The sequence below is a fragment of the Siphateles boraxobius genome, unplaced genomic scaffold (assembly GCF_051911475.1).
Source record: "Siphateles boraxobius isolate OS27281-9 unplaced genomic scaffold, OSU_SipBor_1 12, whole genome shotgun sequence".
Classification (NCBI taxonomy): domain Eukaryota; kingdom Metazoa; phylum Chordata; class Actinopteri; order Cypriniformes; family Leuciscidae; genus Siphateles; species Siphateles boraxobius.
The window spans coordinates 22,765,691-22,790,077 of record NW_027508722.1 but is presented as its reverse complement, the minus strand read 5'-3'; the positions used below and the strand labels follow the sequence as shown (position 1 = coordinate 22,790,077).

The following is a 24,387-nucleotide window of genomic DNA, read 5'->3' as shown; positions in this document are numbered from 1 at the left end:
CAACGTGATAAGAATGAGACATTTTATTTATTTATTAACAGAGGGGAATTTAATCATTCTAGTAGTGGATTTGTTGATGTACTAGTCGATTTCACAAAGTAGTGTCCAGGTTACATTTTACCACCAAAATCAAAAGGAAAACAGAATTTATAAGGTCCTTGCAGCTTTAGTTATTTTCACATTGTGGCATTATTTCCAGGGCAATTAAGCTCCCCCATTTCTCATAAAATACAAAGTCCCATTCATATTACTGTAACATGAAAAACAAAATTGTATATACATTTTAAAGTATTCATTCATCATCATAGCATTTTTTGTACAACCTCTAATTAAAATTGATTGATTGACTTTAAATATTTGCAAAAAACATTACATAACTAACACAGTTAGAAAAAGGCTAAGGGCAAAGGCAGGACCTTGCTTAATTGTTCTACAAATAAAGAGAGAAAACCAAGAGTTCTTAAAGTAGATGTTTTTATTTTACGCAATTTCGGCAAAAAAGAGAGAAAAAGTCTCTGGTTTGGGGTCAAATGTGACCTGAACATATCTTGACTGATTTTGTGAGATTCGCCCAAATATAGCAATTGGTGTGTATGTGGGACAGAGAAAGAGAAAGCATGTGTGCAGTGGGGTCCTATAAGCTTATACATGTCAAAGTGCTTTATGTTCTTCCTTGATCCGCACAGCTGTCAGGAGAGCCACAGCAATAGAAGAGATTGTCCATCCATCTTTATCCAGATTCCAGACACACCCTCTACTCCCTGTCCTGTTTTCATCCATCTTTATTGACAGTCGGATCACAGCAGCGGAGCTTCTTCCTTCAATTCTGTTTTTAAAAACTCCTCTACTGTCCCTCTCTTCTCATCAACTATTAGGTGTTGAGCTCTGTTTGAATCTCTCTCTGTACACCCTCAGAATGGCCTCACATACAAAGGTGAACTGGCACTGGAAAACAACCATGCACACACAGCATAAGTAATGACAGTACATCCAATAAAATCAGTTTAAGATATTCAAACTCCTGATCCAGTAGACAGATCCAAACGTCCTTTTAAACATTCAGGGTATGATGTTACATCTAAACCACCATGAGTGATCACATTGGACACTCTCCTATAGTTCTAAATGACCTTTCTCTTTATATGTCATTGGCTGCATCCAAATATCATGTAGTCTCTATGTAGGTTCTTCTTACTATAATAATAAGTACTTACTTTGCGACTGCTAAAGTATGTTGTATATAGTATGTATGTTGAGTGAAAGTAATCCGAACGTACTACTTCTGTGTCATTGTCATGTGACATAGATGAATTGTGTCGTTTCACTGGCATGCACAACTCATCTCCCATGGCCTCATGGGATAGTAAATGAGTCCATTTGATGCAGAAGTAGTAGGTACTTTTTGCCTACTATTTTATAAATACTATGAATTTGGACATGCTACACCTTTTGCATATAAACATTTTTATTTTAATTATTTTATTTTAAATTCACCTATCATATAGTAGGAAAGTATGGATATTCAGATACAGCCGTTACATTTCTTAATTACTGACAAGATATAAATCTTTGTGAATTAATAATTCATGCATTACATGGCATCAAAAGGAATTGTGATCTGTTTTTTTAATGGATCAACTGGGCTGGACAGACTGACATTGGCTTAACCAATTATGAGTTTGAGGTGAAACTATCAGTTTGTTAACAGAGAGAACATTTGAAACTTTTGAAAAACTGTTTGTTGGTGTCAAATGACGCATTTCAACTTTAACTTTTTGGAATGTCTGTGTGTGCGTTTGTACCGATGTCTGAACCAGCATCGCCCTCTGTTCTCTCATGAATGTAATGATCTCTAGGGGATACACTGGCTTTTCCTTCTCCATCAGTGTCATGGCGGTCTCCATGGTGATCAAAACACCAGTCCGCCCGATTCCAGCACTGCAGAAAAACATTCTCTCGGTAAGATGAGCATCTGATAACATCTGTGTGTCTGTGTGCTGGAAGTCCCCTCACCTGCAGTGGACCATAAGAGGCACCGACTCCCCTCTCATACTTCTCATTGACTGGACAAAATCCAGGAAGTCTGAGGAATCTTCTGGTACCCCATGATCTGGCCAGGCAACATACTGCAAATGAGTGATTGAGCGCTGCTGTCCCGACTGTTGAGAGAGAGAGAGAGAGATAGAGAGAGATAGAGAGAGACAGGCTGAGTGCAAGACAATGCTTGAACGAGTTTGCAAAAAAGCAGACAAGTCTAAACATGCCTGTGCTTTGCCTTTTGCAGAAGGATATTTATATGAAATATTCCTAGAATGAGAGCATTAAGGTTTTTCGCAATAAATATAAATCAATCTAATTAAGAAATTTAAGTGACGTAATTACCATAAAATAATATTAATGTTTATGGTGTTTGCCTATTCACTTTACATTTTCATAATTGATTAATGATTTCTATTACACGAGAGTAGATGTTAAAACCTCATGCTGATTTGTACTCGGCTTTCGCCAAGATAAGCACCAACTAAGACCTAGCTTTACAGTAAAACCTATGCTTCTCCATCCATTTACGCTTCTTTCCAAATGGTGATGTGAATCTCCTTCTGTGTGGTGTTAATCGCGTCAGCACATACAATGGCTGCAACCACAGTGCAGTCTCCCCAGTGGATCAGCTTGACAACCGTCTGGATTGAGCCGAGTAGGGGACATCTCTAGAGTCTTCAAGTGGGCACCTTCCGTCCTCAGTGTTTCGTCGACTAGCCCACGACACCTCAAGAGGGCTCGACAGTGACTCTGGCGTCCCAGAGTCACCCCCCTCCGTCCCCCACTCAACTCAGCCCAGCTTACTGACCTCTACATCCCTCCCGCTGCTGAGGTTTGCTGCTTCCTCGTAGTTCACACGTGACCTAATCACAATCTCTCTCAGCAACCCGACCATACGCGCCAACCCATTTGACTATGGCTGTCGAGCCCCACTGCTGACGTTTAAAGCAGGATCAGTGTCAACGGTTCCATATGGCATACTACCGCAAAACACAATATCTGTCCAAACACCAATCCTCATTCACGCAAAATACACAGGAACATAATAACTGTAATTACTATGCAGACTATACAAATAAACAGACTCGAGTTTTTCAAGGATTCTCCGAAACCGTAGCGTGATGGCCTGTACACAGCCAGCCAGAATCTTTCCGTCTCAACCACAGCCAGTTGCTGCTCCTCTCTGCTGCTTTAGATAAGTTCTTTACTGTGCGACGCAACTCTTGGCCACTGAATCCGACGTCTCTGGGGAACCGAGTTTTGGAGTGTGCCACAAATCCTCGACAACCAACTTCCGTGCTGTACCTGTCCCACGATATCACCAATTTGAAGGGCAGCCTTTGCCTCTTCCACAGATTTCTTTGCTGATCACTTTTGACCAGTTTCTACCACAGGAGCTGCCTCCCTTACACATTTGTCGCGTGACTCTACTAAGGTAATTTCCAGTCTGACCTTGGCGCACTTAAACTCCTCAGTTAAAGCAGAGACTGGCAGCTGCAATATTCCTTTACTATAAAGTACCACTCTGCTGAGGCAGCGTGGAACTCCCAACCATTTCCTGATGTATGAACTTATTAACGCTTCCAGCTTATCCACTGTTGTCAAAGAAACCTTTCACAGAAAGTACACAGTCATTGGCCACAGCAACCTCGGCAGTAGACCAAACTGAAAGCACCAGAGTTTTAGTTTGCCTGGTAGAGCGCAGTTGTTTATGCTCTTCAACCCTTCCACTGCTTGTCGTCTAACTTCTCCCACTCGAACTGTGTCCTTTAGATCCCCATCGTACCATCTCCCAAGACTCTTCACTGGCTTTTCAGAAACTGTTGGTATTGCCTCACCATTAATGAAGAATGTTTTATCTACTACCTTGCCTTTAATTATCAAGAATTTTATATATATTTTTTATATTATTATTATAATTCTATTAAATACTGTCATATGAGTGCAAAAACTTCGTACACATGCTTTTCTGTTGGCATAAGGCATAGAAGATACTTTTCACATCAGTTTCTGCCTTTATAAATCCTATTTTGTTCCTCACTTTTGACGTAGGATGAAATCCATTGAATTTAGAGTCAAATCAGATTGATGATACATTTTATAAATGAGGCCCCAGAATCCTGTCATTCTTTAAAACACCATTTCTGCTCAGAATTACCTAAATACACTGACATTTTAATTTCCCCTTCAGCTCTATCATGATCTTACAAGTAGCTGAAAGAGAAGAAGTGATCTTTAAGTTCTTGAATATGAGTCACAGTCTGAAGGCCAAAGTGGAAAAAAATAATTCAGTTGTGGTGACAAATCGGGCAGAAAGGAATAATTGGTTTGCAATCTGTGTGGTATGAACACTCACTCACTGGCATTTTTCCTGTACCCCCCAATCATCTCTTTCCTCTCTCCTTTTCTTTATTTTTTTCATCTCAGACACACACACATACCCTATATGGCAACAAATGTGTGATGTAACCTCCGTCTGCTGTCCGTGCTGAGATTAACTCCCACCAACAGAGACAACAGATGGGTCTCTGTTCTCCAGCAATGATAGATTGTTTGTGAAAGTGTGAGCATGTATGTGAATGTACATGTACACGCACGGTCCCATCCTCTGGAACAGAGCGGTACGTGACCTGCTTGCCATGTTTACCATTGCAAATAAACACACCCACATGTTGACACTCTCTCTCTCTCTCTCTCTCTCTCTCACACATCAAGCTTTCACATAAAGAAGCTTAAAGCCAAATTTCTGTTTTAAATGAAACATTAAACAAACTTTAGCATGATAGGTAAGGACTGACAGAATTTTGCCAAAAATAAGACTAGGATTAAAAACACAGGATTTTGTCCTCTGCATTTCACATCCAACTTAGTGTACACACATTAGGAGCAGTGAGTAGTGAAAACACACACACACACACACACACACACACACACACACACACACACACACACACACACACACACACACACACACACACACACACACACACACACACACACACACACACACACACACACACACACACACACACACACACACACACACACACACACACACACACACACACACCTGGAGCAGTGGGCAGCCATTTTTTTTTTGCTGTGGCACCCGGGGAGCAATAGGGGGGTTCAAAACCTCAGTCGTTTTCCAGTATTGAGAATCAAACCCACAACCCTCAAGTTATAAGTCTGACTCTCTAACCATTAGGCCATGACTGCCCCTATTACACAAAACAACTGTGTAATGTGTAATAACTGTGTAATACCATAAAATTGCTTGACAAGTGAGGTTTTCTCTCTTGTGATGCCTTTCCTGTTGAAGCAGGAAGTTTGGAAGGTCATATCACCACTTTGAACTGTGACTGGATGTCCAACTACTTTTGCCATTTCTTTCTATAACTCATATATATAACTCATTCTCTTACTTATATACTCCTAGTACTTCTGTCATATATAGTATAAGAATAGTATTGGTATGCTAATATGTTATTCTGAACTCATCCATATTTTGTGACTAACGTACAAGTACACTATTATTTTTCTCTTATAAAGATATAATATAAGAAAAAGAGCATGCTAGTGTGCTATTATGAATATTGTCAAGGTTTTTGTCTATTGTTCAAGCATGGTACTCTTACTATTTCTGCTTATTCTATAAAAATATTAAAAGCAGTGAGCTAGTAATATTCAGAATTTTGCCATGGTTTGTGGCTAGCTCATACAATGTTTCCCTTATAAAGATATAGTATAAGAATAATAGTATGCGAGTAGAAGTAGTTGTAGAAGTGTGCTTTCAGTCTATGATTTACTACCTGCTAGTTGTGGCTGGTGGTATTAGAGGGAGGGACATTCTCAATTTACAGAGCATTTGATTGGATACATATAATTAGTGTAGCATGATGTTTTCTGAAGGGTAAAGATTGTTAAGTTTAATTGTTAAGTTTAGTACATATGCTAAATGTGCTTTTTTTCAACTTTTAAAAGGACACAAGCATATAGATGGCCTAAAATAAGCAACAAACTCTCATTTTGAATGCAAGTGGTCTTTAACAGTGTATATTCAGTGAGCGTTGTATGCTACATGATTTTTCTTACTGCTCCTCACAGGGGTGGTGTCCGTTTAAAACTATGTACGCTGTTATTGTTACCTGAGTATTTGTGAGTGTTAGTTTTCGAGTAACGTATGCCAGGTTACACTCCTCTGAGTGACAGCACACTTGAAGATACCCATAATCCCTCGCTTCAGGGGGATGAGGCCAGTATTGGTGGCACTTGGTCTGTGGAAATGGAAGAGAGATTATTGAGCACAGCACAGCATAAAATAAATAAATAAAAAAACCAATTGTGCTCCCTCTCTCCCTCCCTCACACACAGAGTTTATTAAATCATCCCTTTGGAAAAGAATGCAGAGTGCTTGGTTACCAAGCAACAGTCAAGCCAAGCCAAAGAATACGGAACTCACAATAAGCTGTCCTTGGGGGGACTGGAGGTGTGTGATGGGTATCGTCTGATTAGGTGTTATGTGTGCGCGCCTGTTTGTAAGTGCCTTTTTGTCATAAAAGTGAGTGAGTGTGTGTGTGTGTGTGTGTGTGTGTGTGTGTGTGTGTGTGTGTGTGTGCGCGTGTCTGAAATGTTCATGTTTATTAATATTGCAGTACATTGTAACTCACATTGTGTGTAGTATTTAACCATTTTCATTTCATGTGTGTGGAGAACACGTGTGTGCAAATGTGTTGAAGTACCCGTCCTCTCTCAGTCAGTGTAGTTAGCATGATGATGACACTGACGTCCTGCTCCCACACACTCCTCCAGAAGTGTGTACAGGTGTGCGGCAGTGGACCCTGAGCTGCTATGTACCTCAAAATACAACCTGCTGGCTCAGTCTGACCACACACACACACACACACACACACACACACACACACACACACACACACACACACACACACACACATCTTCAATATGTCACCCAAATCCATAATTTTTCTATTCACAAATTAAAAAAAAAACAATGAAAAATGTAATATTAAAGTGCCCCTATTATGGATTTTTGAAAATGCCCTTCCATGTAGTGTGTAACATAGCTCTAACTGAATGAAAACTTCCTGCAAAGTTTTAAATCTGAAACTATAATATATAGTTACTGTCAGTTTTTTTTACACTGCCCAAGGATGAACATGTGAAGAATCAGTGGTTAAAATGTATCTTTACCACAGCAGTGTAATCCTAAACTTTTGCTGTGTTCCCTTTATTTTACTGACGACTGCTTCTCAAATCTTGGGAGTTATATGTAGTATTCGCAAACCGCTTGCTCTTGAAAGATGGTGTTCAAAATACTTAGTTTTAGTTTTTATATTGTGTTGGTCCCCTGCTGCTAACTGGTTAACTCACATTATTACTCTCTTAACTGAAATACTTCTGCTAATCAGTTGTGGGCCACCATTACCTAAAACTTTGTCTATTAATGCAGATTGTCTGTCGTTCACTACTTTCAGGAAAGATGAAGCATGGAGCAAATGTTTTACCAACATTTTTGTTACATCAGTCATTCATGCAAGTGCTCGGCTAATGTATGCGCTGTTATTGATACAGTTTCCACATGTTCACTGCAATAAATTAGAAAAATACTTGGTAAATAAATAAGAACAAGTAAAATAATCGGGTTGTGTATGGACATGCACTTGTTAATGCTGATGGTAAGGAATTACAGTTGCAACATCTCATAATGTACCTTAAACTGAGTAGCGCATCACTGAGAAACGTCCTGCTCAAGTCGTCCTTGCAATGGAGGTTCGGGTTGAATGAATAGTTCTTCCAATGTTTCATCATCGGACTCGCGCTAGGATTGACATGGTAAAATGGTCATTGTTCGTTACTGTGTTTAGTTTACGGTGTAGGAAGCCTCAGGACAGCTGACGTTGTTATGGCAATGGGCGTTTTTGTTTTCAACGCACGCTGTACACGGTAGACCAATCGCAACAGACTGAGCTGTCTGGGCAATCAGAGCAGAGTAGCTCACGGAAAGGAGGGATTTAGAGAGATTGATTCATCTGATTAGTCGTTTGAGAATCATTGAAAATGTGGTGATGTGCAAATGTATATTATGAGAAAATTAAACAGTTTTTTTACCTTTGATGCATGTAAACATGTTGTAGGAGACTCCAAAACAACATTAGGAAACTTTAAAATAGCACAATAGGGGCACTTTAAATAGAAATAAAATGAAGTAGACCGATAGTGTTCCATACCTTCACATGACTGGCATTGATGTAATCATCCCCCTCCTGCAGCACCACCCTGGTGAGGTCATCTGAAAGAAAATTATGCATTATGCCTCATTCGAAAATCGAAAGCTTATAAACAAATGAATAAAATGACACGTTTGACCTTAGCCCTAATCTAATCTAGTGTGGTAGCTTTGTTCAATCTTATCATGGTCATCCAGTAGCCACTCTCTTGTTGTAAAATAAAACTTTGCTGAATTTTCAAATGTTATTTTGAATGCTCTTTTTGAACTTTCAAATGTTTCTTTGAACTTTCAAACCCCCCAAAAACGTGTTAATTATCGATTATAAATGGAAAGTTACAGTCCTGGATGCTGTTCAATACCATGTTCAAGCCATGCTTAAATACAAGATAGTGTAACAGCTATGGCGCAAAGCACCTAGCTTACATTACATTTTGCTTTATCTAAAGTGACTTACTTTGTAAGTCAGGTTGCGTGACTTACATAGCTTGAAGTTTTAATGTATTTAAAATAACTAGGGTTGGGTATTGAAACAGATTTCACAAATCGATTTTCGTTTCAATATAGATACATTTGGATAATTTTTTAAGGAAAAACTCAACCAATGCTGTAAACCATACAGGTTTACATAAACTATTAATTCAATATTTATTTTTATTTTATACACTATTTTATTTTTATGAAATTATCAACAACAACAAAAAGTATTTGTATACAAACATTTAAATTGCACATAAAGCAGTTTTTATATAACTTTATAATTATATAATTATGTTTCTACTCCAATTTGTTGTTGAAATATAAACTATGGCTAAAATTATGGCTGCTACAGAGATGCACATTAAAGAGCGTGAAAATGACATTTAATTTTCAGCACAAGATCGATCTTGTGATTTAAGAATCGATATTGGTTCATCAAAATGAAGATCGATTATAATCTAGAATACAATATTGTCAACTCAGCCATAAAAGTAGGGGAGAGCGGGGCACAACCTAACACATTTTGGTTTTGGCTCAATTATTAAAAAAATAATTAAGTTAGATTCATCTTTCTTTTTACACAAGGAACATAGACATCTCTGCTACAAATGAACACTTAAAGTTTTTTTCTAGGAGCTACCATTTTCGTACAGTTGCACTGAAAGTGACAGAAGTCTAAATGTTATAGCTTACCCCATATGCGGGGTTAATTGTAACAGACAGGGGTTAGTTGTAACACTTGTGTGAAACACACATCATTCAGTACTATTGTATCTGTATAGTTTGATATTGTTTGTGCATCTGTATAGATAGATATTCATACATCCATCCCTAATCCAATCATCATTCTGTTATGGATCAATATCATGGATAGAGATATAGGAAAGGGCTGCACAGTTTTGCAATAAATAAATAAATAAATAAAATCATCAAATATTGTAATTGCAATTGAATTTACATTTGTGTGTGGCAGCTGCATGTAAAATTATTTTTAACAGTAAAAATAATAAAAACGAGCTTAAAATAAAATGTTAATGGTTTATTGCATTAAAAACAGGCTAAACAAGTGATCAAAGCATAGTAAACTAAAAAAATAAATAATAATTCCAACATTGTTTGTGAAAGTCCAACAAAGTTAAATATATTTATATAAATAAATACTCAAACCTGAAACGTTGTGTGGCTCCCGTTTTCATTTGATTATCATTGTACACTTGGCGGCTTAGTTGTAACACTGTGCTACAACTAACCCCGCTGTGTAAAAAATATTTTAAGCCTAGCTAACAGTTGCTAGGAGTTGCTGACATGTTTCAAAACTGTGCTACGTTTTAGCCAACAAGACAGTGATTAATGTCAGATAAAGTTAGATTTGGTGACGTACACACCACACTCAGAAACCGAAAAAAACCTATGATGAAAAAATTTACTTGCATGGTGTCAAAACACTCTTTGTCCAGTATCTTCACGAAATCTTATCAAAACTTTCCACAAATTCGCGGGAGAGCGTCTTCTGGCAGCAGGAGAAAAAGAGCGTAAACACACCCCGCTTGATCCTGACTAATTATGTAAAAGGTCCGCGTTACATTTAACCCCGCGTTAGGTTGTGCCCCGCGCTCCCCTACTCATTTTGTAGAAGAAATAACACTCATTCCTTAGCTATATTATGAACATAGTAGGAGTTACATGGCGCAATTATTAATTTTAGCATGTGGTAAATGTTCTTGTTTGGCAGAAAAAGCAATACAACTTACATGGTAATACATCTTTGTACCGATTCTTGTCCATATTCTCAGACTGCCTTGCACAAGACATTAACATTCCCTCTTTCTTCCTGTACAACTTCTGAGAGTAGCAAAACACACATACATGCACGGATGACAATTATCAGCAATGCACACACACGCCAACCTGAGACATGCTGTAAAATGTTCCCATGCCCCAACCTCAAAGTGCAGAAGCAGCGTGCCAGTGACCAACCCCCTCTCCAGACGAGTCATGGACTCCTCTAATGTTTCTCCAGACGGCTGGATGGACAGTGGGGATATCTGACCCGGAAGTGTGAGACCCTCACCTAACTGTAGGGTGGGTTCGGCTCGCAAAGAAACACCTGCAAACAAACGCTGTTTACTATTTCTGATTGGACGTCAAATATAAAAGTTAAAACAATGAATCCCCATCAAAACGCATTTGTTTTGCCCAGATATAAACACACACGTGCACACCTTTGCGGCGCACCAGCAATGCAAGTTCCTTGCTGTGGGACTCTCGGCTCGCTTTGATGAACATGACCACCTGCTGATGTGTGTGTTCTGAAATGTCCCGCCCATTTATCAACAACACCTGATCTCCCTCCATCAGTGGAGGCACACAGCGACCAGCCTGCAACATAGGCAATATTTGTACAAATATAAAAACCAACAACCCATTCATATTCACAAGGAGCCTGGATTTTTATGGCTTACCGGAGATGCGGGGTTAACATGAGAGATGGCCAGCGGCATCTTCTGATCCACACCTCCCTAAATATTAGCCAACAATATTCTGATACATGATCTCCCAGACAAAACTCTATTGTAAAACAATTTGAGCAACGATAATAAATACGCAAACTATATCATGTACCACTACCAACTCACTTTGACGTTGAAGCCAAACTTCCCATCTTGGTCTGGGCCGATCCTCATTAGCAGCAGATCTCCATCAGCGGTCACACTCTGTACACATAGGACAGGAAAAGGTTCAGAAAATGCTAGCTACAAAATAATGAAATACTAGCATATATTCAGACATTGTTCACAACATTCTAACAGCAAATAATACAAACAACAATCAAGGGTTTTAATGTGACCTCAGAATATTTTTCTTCTTTTGTTGATAGACCACCTCATTTTAAGCAGTTTTGCACACAAACTGATAGACTTTTGGACAAAACTTTGTCAGGCTAAGACAACTGATGAAAATGATTTTTTTAAATACAAAATTATACTATCAGCATGTCATTTTGAGTGAAAATAAATGAACAGAATGGAATGTCTTCGTTTAGTTTCTTTAATGACAGCAGCAGTTGAGCTGCTTGATCTGACAAGGTGATGATCATATTCTCCAGCATGATTTGAGAATGATCCAAAGAGCATTTTCTGCTTCAAAAGAAGAATATACAGTATGTCATAGATATAGCACAGAATTGTAAAAAGTTCAATATTACTGATTTTTTAAGTTTCTGAAATCCTACAACTTGTTTCCCTAGTCAGTGAAAAAAATATTTTCATTGTCTTCTCAGACTTAAAAAAAAAAAAAAGAATTCATAAGATTTTCAGTGACTCATCAACATGACTGTAGTATCAGTGTAGTGTTTGGATTTGTGAGAAAGACAAACACGGGACATTAGCTATGAAAGCTGGCTGTTTTGGTGCTGTGGTTTAGGTCCTGAGCCTTTTGTTGCATTCAGCATCGTTTTGATTGTCTGAAATCCAATCAAGCGGTGCTCCTGACCACATCACAGATTATAATAGATTTAAATCTGTTCCAGGGTGAATCTCATGACACCCGTCAAGAGCATGTCTGATTTTGTTCAGTTTACATATAAAAAATTAAGCCAATTTTTAGGAACAAAAATTCTCTCAAAATTACAAATGTATTAATTTTTGCAATATACACATGCATGGCCATTTTCCATCCTCAATATGACTTAAAATGGTCGCATTTTGCTGCCTTGTCCTGAAGAAATGTCTACTGGAATAAATTACAGCACTTGTCTGCATTTCTGTATAATCTGCAGATCTAAAATAGTTTTTAACTGCCCTATCCATCAATCACAACAATCCACACTCCACAGTAAAATGTGCCACAGGGACCTTCTTCATTTCAACCACTCATTTTAATGCAATGATCCTTTGAAAAGATATGCGTGGAAGCTTTGAAGTTAGACCCTGTAGTGAACCACATTTCCCTTGATCTTGCATCATTGGTTAACATGTACAATAACACTCACCTTATCCCAAACGTGCAACTCATCTTCTTCGGTGATGACATCACTATGAGACCAACTACCACTCGTCCTCCCCTCCTCCTGAGTTTTCCTTCAGTGTTTTAAAAATTTACTATGAGCATAAGTACAATTGAATACATATGTATGGTTGCAAGACTGTGTGCATTTCCATATATAGAGTAAATTTGCCTGTAAGTATAGAACACGTCTTCACTCTCAGTCACATAGGTCATTTCATTTGTCAGGTTATCCACAGATGATGGACGTGGCTTACGGACGTCATGGCGCAAACGAGGACTCCGCCTAAAAAAATAATATATTCAATAAAGACACTAAACCTTGTATTAACCTTATGAGACCTAGACCTTAATATTACATACTATTCTTTTGTGACATTATAAATGTCTTTACTGTCACTTTTGTTTAATGTAATGCATCTTGCTAAATAAAAATATTAAGTGTTATTTTTTTAAAAGCATAAAAAAAATTAAATCTTACTGACTAAAAAATACATTAAATAGCTATTAATTGCTATAAAGAATAAATAAATTTGAGTGTATCTGAGCATTGTTACCAGTTAGGCGTGTTGGGTGGTGACCGTGAGGGTAGACTCTTGGTCTCTAGGTGTTCCATTGAGTTGGACCTCACTGCAGGGTTCAACATTTTCTCACCAATCAGTTTTCGGTACAGAGGGATAGAGCTTGAACAAAAATAAATGCCATTAAACTCACACTCTCATTTGGTGGAGGCAGCAATGAACTCTAATTAACTCCTGCAATTTTTAGAATGGCTACGTCGTGACTCTGCCTGTGTACCTAAGTTTTGAAGTCGAGTGAGAGGGTTTCCTATTGTAGAACGTATGGTGGTCCACACAGGATTTCCACACGTTCTTACAGGCACGTGAAGTTGGCATTAAGAGAGAGACCACGTGGTTGCCTAGCTCACCCTGTATAAAATATAAACACACATAAAATGAGGAAAAGCACAACATAAAACACAACTGAGATGTTGGTTTTGCAGTATTAAACATCTTTGAGGCATTAAGTATATGGCTTTAATATGGTAATTCCTGTATTTTGCTTTTGTTTCAAAGGATGAGAATGATTAAGCATGGATATCTTACATGTTTCCGGCGTAGGTGGACAAAGAACCTTTTTCTTTTGAATGAAATTTTGATGATGTTAATCCTGAAAAAAGGCAGTCATACAAAAAGCATGCTCCTCATTAAAAACAAAGGAAACCAGAAATAAAATACGGGTTATAGTTTCCAAGACTCTTAATTACACAAATAACAGTAATTATACTTTTTCTGCAGTGTTTGTACCTCATCCATTGTAATGATAATCACAGTATGGATTCAAACAATTTATAATAGCTATAAACATCCATTTAAGAATATCTATAAAGACATAAATCAAGCATATACGCAATTAAAACATTCGAGAAAGGATCTGATTGGTCAAAACTCACCATGGGAAAAAACTGGAGCAAATTAAGTGGCAAAACAAGGCGACGCCCCCTGATGTAATCCCCACCCAGAGGGCAGGGTTGCTAACATCCTATAGACAGGGATTTGAGAAATTTTAATTAATAGCATTATTAACATTAACCATTATTTCTTGCCATTTTGGAAGTATGGAAAACGCAGGATTTTTAACCCAAACGGTACCTGAGTGTGATGTAGCTCCACTCCATACAGGTCTAATGTTCTCGCTGTATTCAAATAGCACAGCTCAGCTTCACTCTGAGACAGACCTCTGAAACACATTTAGACATTTATTAACTTTCTGTGTGCGTGTGTGTGTGTGTGTGTGTGTGTGTGTGTGTGTGTGTGTGTGTGTGTGTGTGTGTGTGTGTGTGTGTGTGTGTTGACATACTTGTGCTGTGGATGCAGCGACTCCACTTTCAGAAGGAACTCCTGGTCTTGGTCAGGGAGAAAATGGGTCTGACTGAGGTATCCGGCAGGAGTTTCAGAAACATAGTCTCCAAGCTCAGCTGTCAATCAGACAGGAGTATTAAAATGCTATGTTTGAGAAACAGTTATTGTATGTGCTTTGCAAAGTAATCTTCATTTTTGACAATGCCATTAACCCATTAACAGCTTATTCCTGTTGAAGACACACGCCTCTTCCAAGCACAGACACATACTCTGCAATATCAATGATGTTTCTATGGCAGAGCTGCCAATCACAAAGTGAGGTGGTTTCATTTTCTCAACTTACACTGAACAGAGTAAGAAGCCAGTACCACAGCTGAGCTTAAAGGACACTTTAATCTGCAATAAAAACACACCATGATATTTTGGGATACAAAATATATTGTTGTGACATCAGTGATTTTTTATTAGTATTTGTCAACATTATATATTCATATTGTCAGTCAGTATTTGGTATTTAAATGTCCATAGCTGTGTATTATAATTCTTATTTATACACAATACAGTGTGAGCTTTACTCCATAACCAGAATCACCTGTTTTTAAAGGATGATCCAACCAGCATCCCGCATCTACTATAATGATGTGGGTTGCTGGTATTTTTGATCATTCAATTCATGCTATTTAAAAAAAAAAAAAATTAGATATATAATTCCTCTGAAAAATATTTTAACAAAATACTTTTTCCAAAGCAGATTTCAAAAAAAGTTAATAGTGATCTATCTTTTAAAATGTAAATTATGTTATGATACCTAAATTCAGTTGTAGCATATAATATACATTTATAACATCTGCCATTTATGCCGTTTATCAGCCATAACATGAAAACATTTAGAAACTCATCTCCAGTTAGAATTTGATATTACTTTCTCATTTCCATCACGCATTCAGTAACTCACAAAATAATGGCACAAAGTGAGTAATTTACAGTCATATGAAAGTACAAGAACTACAATACACTACTGTTCAAAGTTTTTTTTTTTTTTAAGAAATTAGAACTTTTTTAGCAAATGACAGTAAGCAATTTATAATATTACAAAAGATTTCCATTTAAAATAAATTATGTTTTCTATTCATCAAAGTATCCTGAAAAAATGAAGGTGTTTTTAACATTGCTACAGCAAATCGGCATATTAGAATGGTTTGTAAAGCATCATGTGACACTGAAGACTGGAGTAATGATGCTGAAAATTCAGCTTTGCCATCCCTGGAATAGATTACATTTTAAAAATGTACTAAAATAGAAAGCAGTTATTTTAAGTTGTAATAATATTGCTCAACATTAATGTTCTTACTGTATTTTTGGTCCAATAAATTAAGCTTTTGTAAGCATTAGACTTTAAATTTAAAATTGTACAGCAGTATAGACGCAAAAGCAAATCAACATTTACCTCCCCTCACAAATGTCCTTCTTAATTTGCAAGAAATAAAAATGCCTGCAAAACAAAATAAGGGTCAGAAAACCTCTCATTCTATACACATAAATAATACATAAAACATTTGTCTCATTTGCACATAAGCAGGGAGATGTACCTGGTCTGCTCATGCTGGAGGGAGTTTGGATCAGAGATGAAGAACCTCACTCTAAACATTAAAAAGTATGGAGCAGAACCTGAGGGAATAACAGTGGGAGAGAGAAAGCAGAGGACACAGTAAGAGGAAAAGGACCCAAAACAAAAATAGTGCAGACAACAGATATTCACTGATGAAAGTTCAATGTAAGCTCAGTGTCATACTACTTCTAAAAAAAGTTTAGGCAATCTCCCAGAAATCTAAGCAAATCCATTAAATCATAATTTGGACTTTAAAAAGCAGGTACTGTAGGCACTGAAGCGTGAGGCGTAAATACCGTCTCTGTCTTAATGCATGCATGTCACATCTGATGACTCAAGCAAGTTGATTAATTAAATCAGCCACCTCCAATTCTCATGAGGAAAACAAACAGGCGTATCCCGATGCTCTTTTAGGAGAAACAAAATTCTTTGTGCTCAAATGATATAACTCATGTTACACACTTATCAAACCTGTGCATTCTTATTATGGTGATGTCTGTGACTGATATCTAAGCCTGCAAGAAATCTGCTCCCCGGAAAAGCCCTGCAGATTTCCACAGAGTTCTACATATCCACCAACCCTTTGTCTGTATCATAACTGCATTTCTTTGCAAGAGTTTTAAAGAATGTGGATTAAATGGTAAAATCCACAATATATGAAAATATGGTTCAGAGTGATAAGCCGATAAAAACTTTAATATTATGGCTGATATCTTACCAATATTACATGCTATATTATTTGGTCAAAATAAGTGAAAAGGAAAGCTAAATCATCTTAAATGCTTCAAGTGAATTTAGGCGTCCCAGCAGGGTAGGAGAGGATATTGTACAAATTGAAAAACATAGTCATTTTAAGAATGGCTAAATATTACATTTAAGATTTCCATTACACGAGAGTAGATGTTAAAACTTCATGCTGATTTGTACTCGGCTTTCGCCAAGATAAGCACCAACTAAGACCTAGCTTTACAGTAAAACCTATGCTTCTCCATCCATTTACGCTTCTTTCCATATGGTGATGTAAATCTCCTTCTGTCTAGTGTTCACACGCGTCAGCAAACACAACAGCTGCAACCACAGTGCGGTCCCCCCATGACAACCGTCCGGATTGAGCTGAGTAGGGGACATCTCTAGGGTCTTCAAGTGGGCACCTTCCGTCCTCAGTGTTTCTTCGACTAGCCCACGACACCTCAAGAGGGCTCGACAGTGACACTGGTGTCCCAGTCACCCCCCTCTGTCCCCCACTCAACTCAGCCCAGCTTACTGACCTCTACATCCCTCCCGCTGCTGAGACCTAACCACACTCACAATCTCTCCGCAACCAAACCATACGCGCCAACCCGTTTGACTAAGGCTGTCGAGCCCCACTTGTGCGTTAATATGCAGTTTCAGTGGCAACGGTTCCGTATGGCATTACACCTACCGCAAAACACAATATCTGCCCAACCACCCGTCATTCACGCAATATACACAGGAACGTAATGACTGTATTTACTATACAACCTATACAAATAAACCAACAGACTCTTCAAGTTTTCAAAAATTCTACGAAACCGTAGCATGGCGGCCTGTACACAGCCAGCTAGAATCTTTCCGTCTCAACCACAGCCAGTTGCTGCTCCTTTCTGCTGCTTCAGATAAGTTCTTTACTGTGCGACGCAACTCTTGGCCACTGAATCCGACGTCTCTGAGGAACCGGGTTGTAGAGTGTGCCACAAAACCTCGACAACCCACTTCCACTGGATAAACCTGGACTCTCCATGCTCGCTGTTCTGCTTCAGTGGCCAGATGAGCATACCGCAGTTTCTTCCTCTCATATGCCTCATCTACCGCATCCTCCCATGGCACTGTTAACTCTATCAGTTGAACAATGCGTGCTGATCCAGACCACAAAACAATATCTGGTCGTAGGTTAGATTGGTGGCAATCTCAGGTGGAAAAATAAGCCTTTGATCAAGATCAGCCAGCATCTTCCAGTCCCTAGCAGCTTCCAGTTGTCCTGGGCGAGAATTGGTGTTAGCACCTTTTCTTGGTGGTTGCTCGCCTGGGCGATCCTGCCATTTAGGAGGAGCTAAACTGAGCCCAAAACCCCCTCTTCCATGCTGTACCTGTCCCACGATATCCCCAATTTGAAGGTCAGCCTTTGCCTCTACTACAGATTTCTTTGCTGACCACTTTCTACCAGTTTTTACCACAGGAGCTGCCTCCCTTACACATTTGTCGCGTGACTCTGCTAAAGTCATTTCCAGTCTGACCTTGGCGCACTTAAACTCCTCAGTTAAAGCAGAGACTGGCAGCTGCAATATTCCTTTACTATAAAGTCCCACTCTGCTGAGGCAGCGTGGAACTCCCAACCATTTCCTGATGTATGAACTTATTAACGCTTCTAGCTTATCCACTGTTGTCAAAGAAACCTTGCAGGCTTAAAAAATTTAAAGTGTTATTTAAATTATTGTTTTTTAATTTAACTTTAAATCAACATTAAATGATGGCAAAGAGGAAAGTAAACATTAAAATAGGGGAAATGTGCATGGAAAATGAAATAGCCAATATTCTGATTTTCCAACACAATTGTCACTCAAACAAACCCATTGACTCCAGGTTTCCAACTGTATGTGTCTAGTTTATCTCACCTTTCAGCTGCTTCTTAAAGGGTTTGTTGGGGTCCAGCCACCTCTGAAATGACATATAATCAGTTATCACTGAAACCACCATGTTTCTTAAGACAGGGCATTACATTTCTGTATTTCTGGGTCACAGCAAGAAACACTTCTTGCTCACTTGCAAACAATCACACATTCAATTACCGGAGAGCTGGATGTGTCCTCACTGATCTGCAGGCTAAAGTACTGTTTCTCCACTATGTTTAGGTGTTCACAAACCAAGTTGAAAAGCAGATGACCAGCATCGTGTTTCTGTGAAGCAATAACACATGCTGTCCCATTAGGAATTGTAACAGTTTACCAAACCAATATTTTATAAAGTGATCATATTCTACATGGTTTAACATAGGTTACAATGACATCAAATTACTGTAAGTGTGTAGTGGTCAACCAATATAGGTTTTTCAATACCTAATGCTGATATTAATACTAAAAACACTACTGCAAAGGTTTGGGCCCAATTAGACGATCCTTCAGAAATCATTCTAATATGCTGATTTGCTGCTCAAGAAACACTTATTATTATTATTATCGATGTTAAAAACAGTTGTGCTGCTTCATATTTTTAAAATAGAAATGTTTTATGATGTAAAGTCACTTTATTATCAGCCAATATCAAAAAAATCTCTCAAAATGGCCAAATATCATCCAAATAATAACTGCCCTAATCACAAACAAATTAACATGAATCAACATCTAAAAAAATAAAATAAATCTTTCTTAATTTTAACTCATTACTCCACAGTTGTCAAGCAGAGTCCTCAGTCCCTCTGCGCTTATTTCTAATATCCAGTCTAAGACCCTATATTCTGTTGACTCCTATATGACTGACCTATGTTTCTGTCTGAAAAACATGCATGTGTGCACGTAAGGGTGGGTGGTTGTCCTTCAGAATATGAAGCCAAGGTTGCAGCAGTGCGATATGGAACATGAGAAGAGAAGCACCAGTGTAATATCCATCTCCACCCTCTAACTGCCAATAAAGGCAAGCTCATAAACACATGCACATTACCTCTCTCTCTAGGGCTTTGACAGACATATTAACTCATCCAACAATCCGAACACATCTGTATACACTCTTATACTCACACTGACAGTAAAATTTTGGGTTGTGCCATCAGGGAAGAGCACTACACACAGTAGGCCAGAGCGTGGCATGTGTGTATGTTTGGACAGATCAGCACGTCCAAGAGCAGTGATCTTGTTTCCAAGTACGCACCATGGGGATGTCATCTCCTAACACTCTCATATATACACACCTGCCAAAACAAGGAATCAGACAGGTTAAACACAAGAACTTAATCCAAATGTGAAGGTGATGATGACTCCCTATAATAAAATAATGTGACGCATGATAGAACTTCTGAATACTGTTCCAATGTTATGAAACAAATGTATACAGCGCATATAATACCGTGTGCAACGGACATTTTAAAAACATATTGATCTGATGACGAGACCTCAGCAAATACCTTATAACTGTAAGTATACATCCTGTCAGCACAGTGCCTATGACACACATGCCACAATAAGACGTAAAAAAAATATCACAGATTTAGTGATTTTAGAAACAGTCAGTCTATCATGCTAAAGTGTGAGAGGCACCTTAGGCATTGATGACATCAGAATGGAACTACATGATTTGATGTTATCAACTTTCAGAATTAAAACTGACCCTTTTTAAGCATTTTCATTAATTCTCTCTTAAAGGGATAGTTCACCCAAAAATGAAAATTAATTACTGTAATTATCAATAATTACTCACCCTCATGTTGTCCAAAACAGACTTTCGTTCATCTTCGGAACACAAATGAAGATCTTTTTGATGAAATATGAGAGTTTTTAGTCCCTCCATTGACAGCTAAGCAACAACCACTGATGCTTCAACAAGTTCAAAGTTTAAAGAGATGGTAAAACTAATCCATATGAATTGACTGGTTTAGTTAAAATTTTCTGAAGAGACAAGACCGCTTTATATGATGAGGCTTTTATTCACATATAAACATTCATCAACTCGCACATCAGTTGGGGTAGAAACAATGAGGTTCATTCTCGAGTGTTACGCAACAGGTTGAGTTTATGTCTATATGTGAATAAAATCCTAAATTCAATCTCTTCAAACGACTGTCTCTTCAAAAAATTTGGACTAAACCTCTCAATTGAATTCATATGGATTAGTTTTACAATCTCTTTATGAACTTTTTGAAGCGTCAAAGTGGTAGTTGAAGCTGTCAATGAAGGGACAGAAATCTCAGATTTCATCAAAAAGATCTTCATTTGTGTTCAGAAAATGAACAAAAGTCTTACGGGTTTGGAACGACATGAGGGTGAGTAATTAATGACAGATTTTTAATTTTTGGGTGAACTAACCCTTTAATCATCCTTTTTTCTTCCTCACACACACACTCAGTCAGACTATCTAAGTCTAAACATGTTCTTGCATTGTTTTTCACACTCTTCTTTTCTCCCAGCAATGTCCAGGAATGTGGACTATTTTACTGCCTGAAGAGGTGAGAAAGAAGAAGAAAGTTTCTCCCTGCTGAGTTTGAGAGTGAGACATAATTTCTCTGCCCACAAATAGAATAGTAAAAGAGTGGATTACATTGAAAATCTCATTCCCTATTGTCCTACACTGTAAGAAAGTAATCAAATGCAGATGTTGAAAGAAGCACCCATAGTATTTATAATTAGCTGCATGTAAAAACAATACAAGTCTGTCCCCGTTTAAGGCATATGTTCATATAGCCATTCAGGCTGCTCTGAGCCTGGCCAAATTTAAGTGTATGCTGCATAAAACACAGACTATGCTCTGACCCACCTCAACCCTAGTATCAGTGTGTACCATGTGTTTATATTACCTCTGAGCATCAATGAAACAGTCTGTGTAAAGACAATTATATGCCACTTCAGAAGCGCTTCTTTGCCACCTTTAAATAGTAAATTTGGCATTAAACAAGTAAACATGAGTGTGTTGATGCTTTTGCAATAATATATGCAAAACATTCACATCAATGAAGTAGGCTACTTTGTAATTTGAGGGAAATGGGGAGTGAGAGAGAAGCTAGATAATTTGATACAATCATATTCTGTTGTACTATGCAAATACTAAGTTATTTGATACTGTTATGACAATTCATGTTAACAGCCTGAAGTTACTTCAAAGTACTGAACATAAAATCACTCTTTTATATTCAGACCTTCCAGATTCTGATCCTGTACGCTCTACGGGTCTCTTCTGCAATTGCAGAAGTTATATCTCTGAGACTAGGGAAATTACAGTGACCTAACTCTAAACAGGCTTAGAGAGACGTTCACCTGGTTTTGACAACTTTTCTAACATTTAAAACACACTTCAGAGGGCTAAAATATAAGTTTTACTTTTACTCACACGTTTGGAAACGGTCTGGGCTGGTTAATGTTTAGCAGTAGCTCAGTTGCCAAGCGCTAACGTTACACGCTCGAGCTCATTTGATAGACGATATTTACGAGGAATGAAGTGTATTTACTTATGACAATACTTCATAAAACAAAGGCCTTTCCGACCACAAATACCGTTATGTTATGTAATTTAAACACGAAAGCAAGACTGGACATTTCAACACGAGAAAACAACTCAAAGTTTCTGTATGAGACACGGGCTTTTCTGGGTGTGACGTCTCGCATTTCTGACTCAAGTTCACGCTGATCTGCTAGGGCTCGGGCATATCTGAACCGAACTGTCACGAAACCGAACGAGACAACAGACTGTCCTGCACCAACATTTTGGCTCGAAAAAATATATCAGATTAAACGAAACAACAATTATTAGGGCTTTATCGCAATGTTTTTAAACCAAGAGTGAACAGATTTGTTGTTGTTTTTTAAAGCCAAATAAACATAATTTAGCATTTTCCTACTTCAGCCCACAAGAGTCCAAATAAAGCAGAGCTATAGCACAGAAAAGCGTCAGAAAGTTACCTGTTTGAGGTGTTCACAATGTCTCTGCGATGCTAGTGGTGCTTAGTCCCCGTGAAGAGAGAAAAGTTTCCAAGTTAAGGCGGTCATAGTTGCAGGTGTCGGTAAACTTCCGGAATATGTTATTTTTTTCTCCGGGTTCCTTCAGGAGGGCAATCACGTCGTCACTGTGCTGACCACGAGCGCAATATATATCTTAAACATGCAGCAATATTGTTATTATGTTTCTTTTCTCACTGATAGTGTGATTACAACACACATTTCACAAATTTCCTAATGTACATGTGATTGTCAACCCACACATGGAGACTTCCGAGTTTACACAAGCCTTGCTTTCTAGGCGTGATTCGTGTAGTGCGTGAACTCTCAGGAATGTCATGGGGGCGCGCAATCTCAGGTGCGTGTGCACGACGTTAGGGCGCTGCCTGCCGCCCCTGATTCAATAAAGCACACCTGAGCCCCCCAAAAAACTGCTCATCCTGTCAGAATTTTTTTTTTTTTTTTTTTTTTTACCATGCTGCTGGTCTTAACTGGTCTCTCAGTCTAGTCAGGCTGGGTTTTAAACGTTTTTTAGGTGCTCTTCAAGGTCATGGTGGGAGACAAGTCGTCCGCCCAGCTAAACATTCACAAACAAATTATTAATTGTTAGGATTATTTTGTATTCCCAAACAAACTTCTTAAGGATGTTATCTATTTTCTTAAGATTGTTCTTAATGTCAAATTCTGATTCTTCTTAAAATCATGGTAAATAACTTATTAAAGTTAGGATAATATCCAGCTTGTCTTAAATCCCCAAACACAAGAAGTTAAATTAAAGTATTGGTTTATTTAAAATATTAAAGGGATAGTTCACCCAAAAATGAAAATTCTGTCAGTAATTACTCACCCTCATGTTGTTCCAGCCTCATAAGACATTCGTTCATCTTCGGAACACAAATTAAGATATTTTTGATTAAATCTGAGGGATGGATCACTCCTCCATAGGCTTCTAAGGGATTGAAACTTGCCAGCCCCGAAAAGTTATTAAAGACATCGTTAAGATAGTCCAAGTGACTACAGTGGCTCAATCTTAAGTTTATCAAGCGACGAAAATTTTTTTTGTTTCGCAAAAAAAAAAAAAAATAACGACTTTATTTCAACTATTCATTTCCTTCTTTTCGGGCCTCGAGTCAGTTCACTAGTGTAATAGCGTAAGCTTCTGTTGTTGTACGTCACACGCATCACACACATGACCAGCGTCGGCCAATATTGAGCCTACGTGTGACGTAGCTCTACGCAATCACACTACGTTAACCAGGGGTGTAGTACCAAATTTTGGGCCCTGGGTACAAACCATCTAGCTGGGCCCCCCGCCACGGACTTTTGACTTGAGCTAGGCGACTTCTCCAATGTGTGTGTGTGTGGGGGTGGTGGGGGGGGGGGGGGGTGTCTGGGAGTGGAGACGGAGGCGGACTTTTGATTTGAGCGCGGCAACTTCTCCAACATGGGGTTTGGGGGGTGGTCGGACTTTTGACTTGAGCTCGGCGA

General features: G+C 38.4%; 1 protein-coding gene across 2 annotated transcripts; it reads right to left on the bottom strand.

The window, feature by feature from the left end:
* Positions 1 to 8: 8 nt before the first annotated feature.
* On the bottom strand, positions 9 to 23,331 carry ptpn3 (protein tyrosine phosphatase non-receptor type 3). 2 transcript variants are annotated; one of them, XM_077213428.1, is made up of 27 exons: positions 22,864 to 23,234; positions 21,765 to 21,833; positions 19,996 to 20,165; positions 19,051 to 19,158; positions 18,877 to 18,919; positions 16,224 to 16,302; positions 16,082 to 16,126; positions 14,978 to 15,030; positions 14,633 to 14,750; positions 14,425 to 14,512; positions 14,226 to 14,314; positions 13,879 to 13,942; positions 13,571 to 13,701; positions 13,330 to 13,455; positions 12,945 to 13,058; positions 12,759 to 12,846; positions 11,404 to 11,481; positions 11,230 to 11,286; positions 10,990 to 11,146; positions 10,711 to 10,874; positions 10,519 to 10,609; positions 8,289 to 8,350; positions 6,783 to 6,923; positions 6,189 to 6,317; positions 2,014 to 2,159; positions 1,803 to 1,938; positions 9 to 945 (listed from the first exon to the last, which is right to left on the bottom strand). In XM_077213428.1, the coding sequence occupies exons 3-27, from the start codon at positions 20,137 to 20,139 to the stop codon at positions 865 to 867; spliced, it is 2,532 nt and encodes an 843-aa protein (XP_077069543.1). In that variant the 5' UTR covers positions 20,140 to 20,165; positions 21,765 to 21,833; positions 22,864 to 23,234; the 3' UTR covers positions 9 to 864. The 2 variants fall into 2 exon arrangements, with proteins under 2 accessions (XP_077069543.1, XP_077069536.1); XM_077213421.1 differs by lacking the exon at positions 21,765 to 21,833 and having other exon boundaries at positions 22,864 to 23,331.
* Between the last annotated feature and the right edge of the window lie 1,056 nt (positions 23,332 to 24,387).

Bases quoted from the DNA above. Each gene is read 5' to 3' on its own strand.
- ptpn3 (XM_077213421.1), bottom strand. From the start codon at position 20,139: ATGACATCCCCATGGTGCGTACTTGGAAACAAGATCACTGCTCTTGGA. The intron at 13,059-13,329 runs GTAACAATGCTC...TTATTTTTTTAG, and splicing joins CCACCCAACACGCCTAACTG to GCGGAGTCCTCGTTTGCGCC. The intron at 11,482-12,758 runs GTGAGTGTTATT...CTATGTGTACAG, and splicing joins AGTTGCACGTTTGGGATAAG to AGTGTGACCGCTGATGGAGA.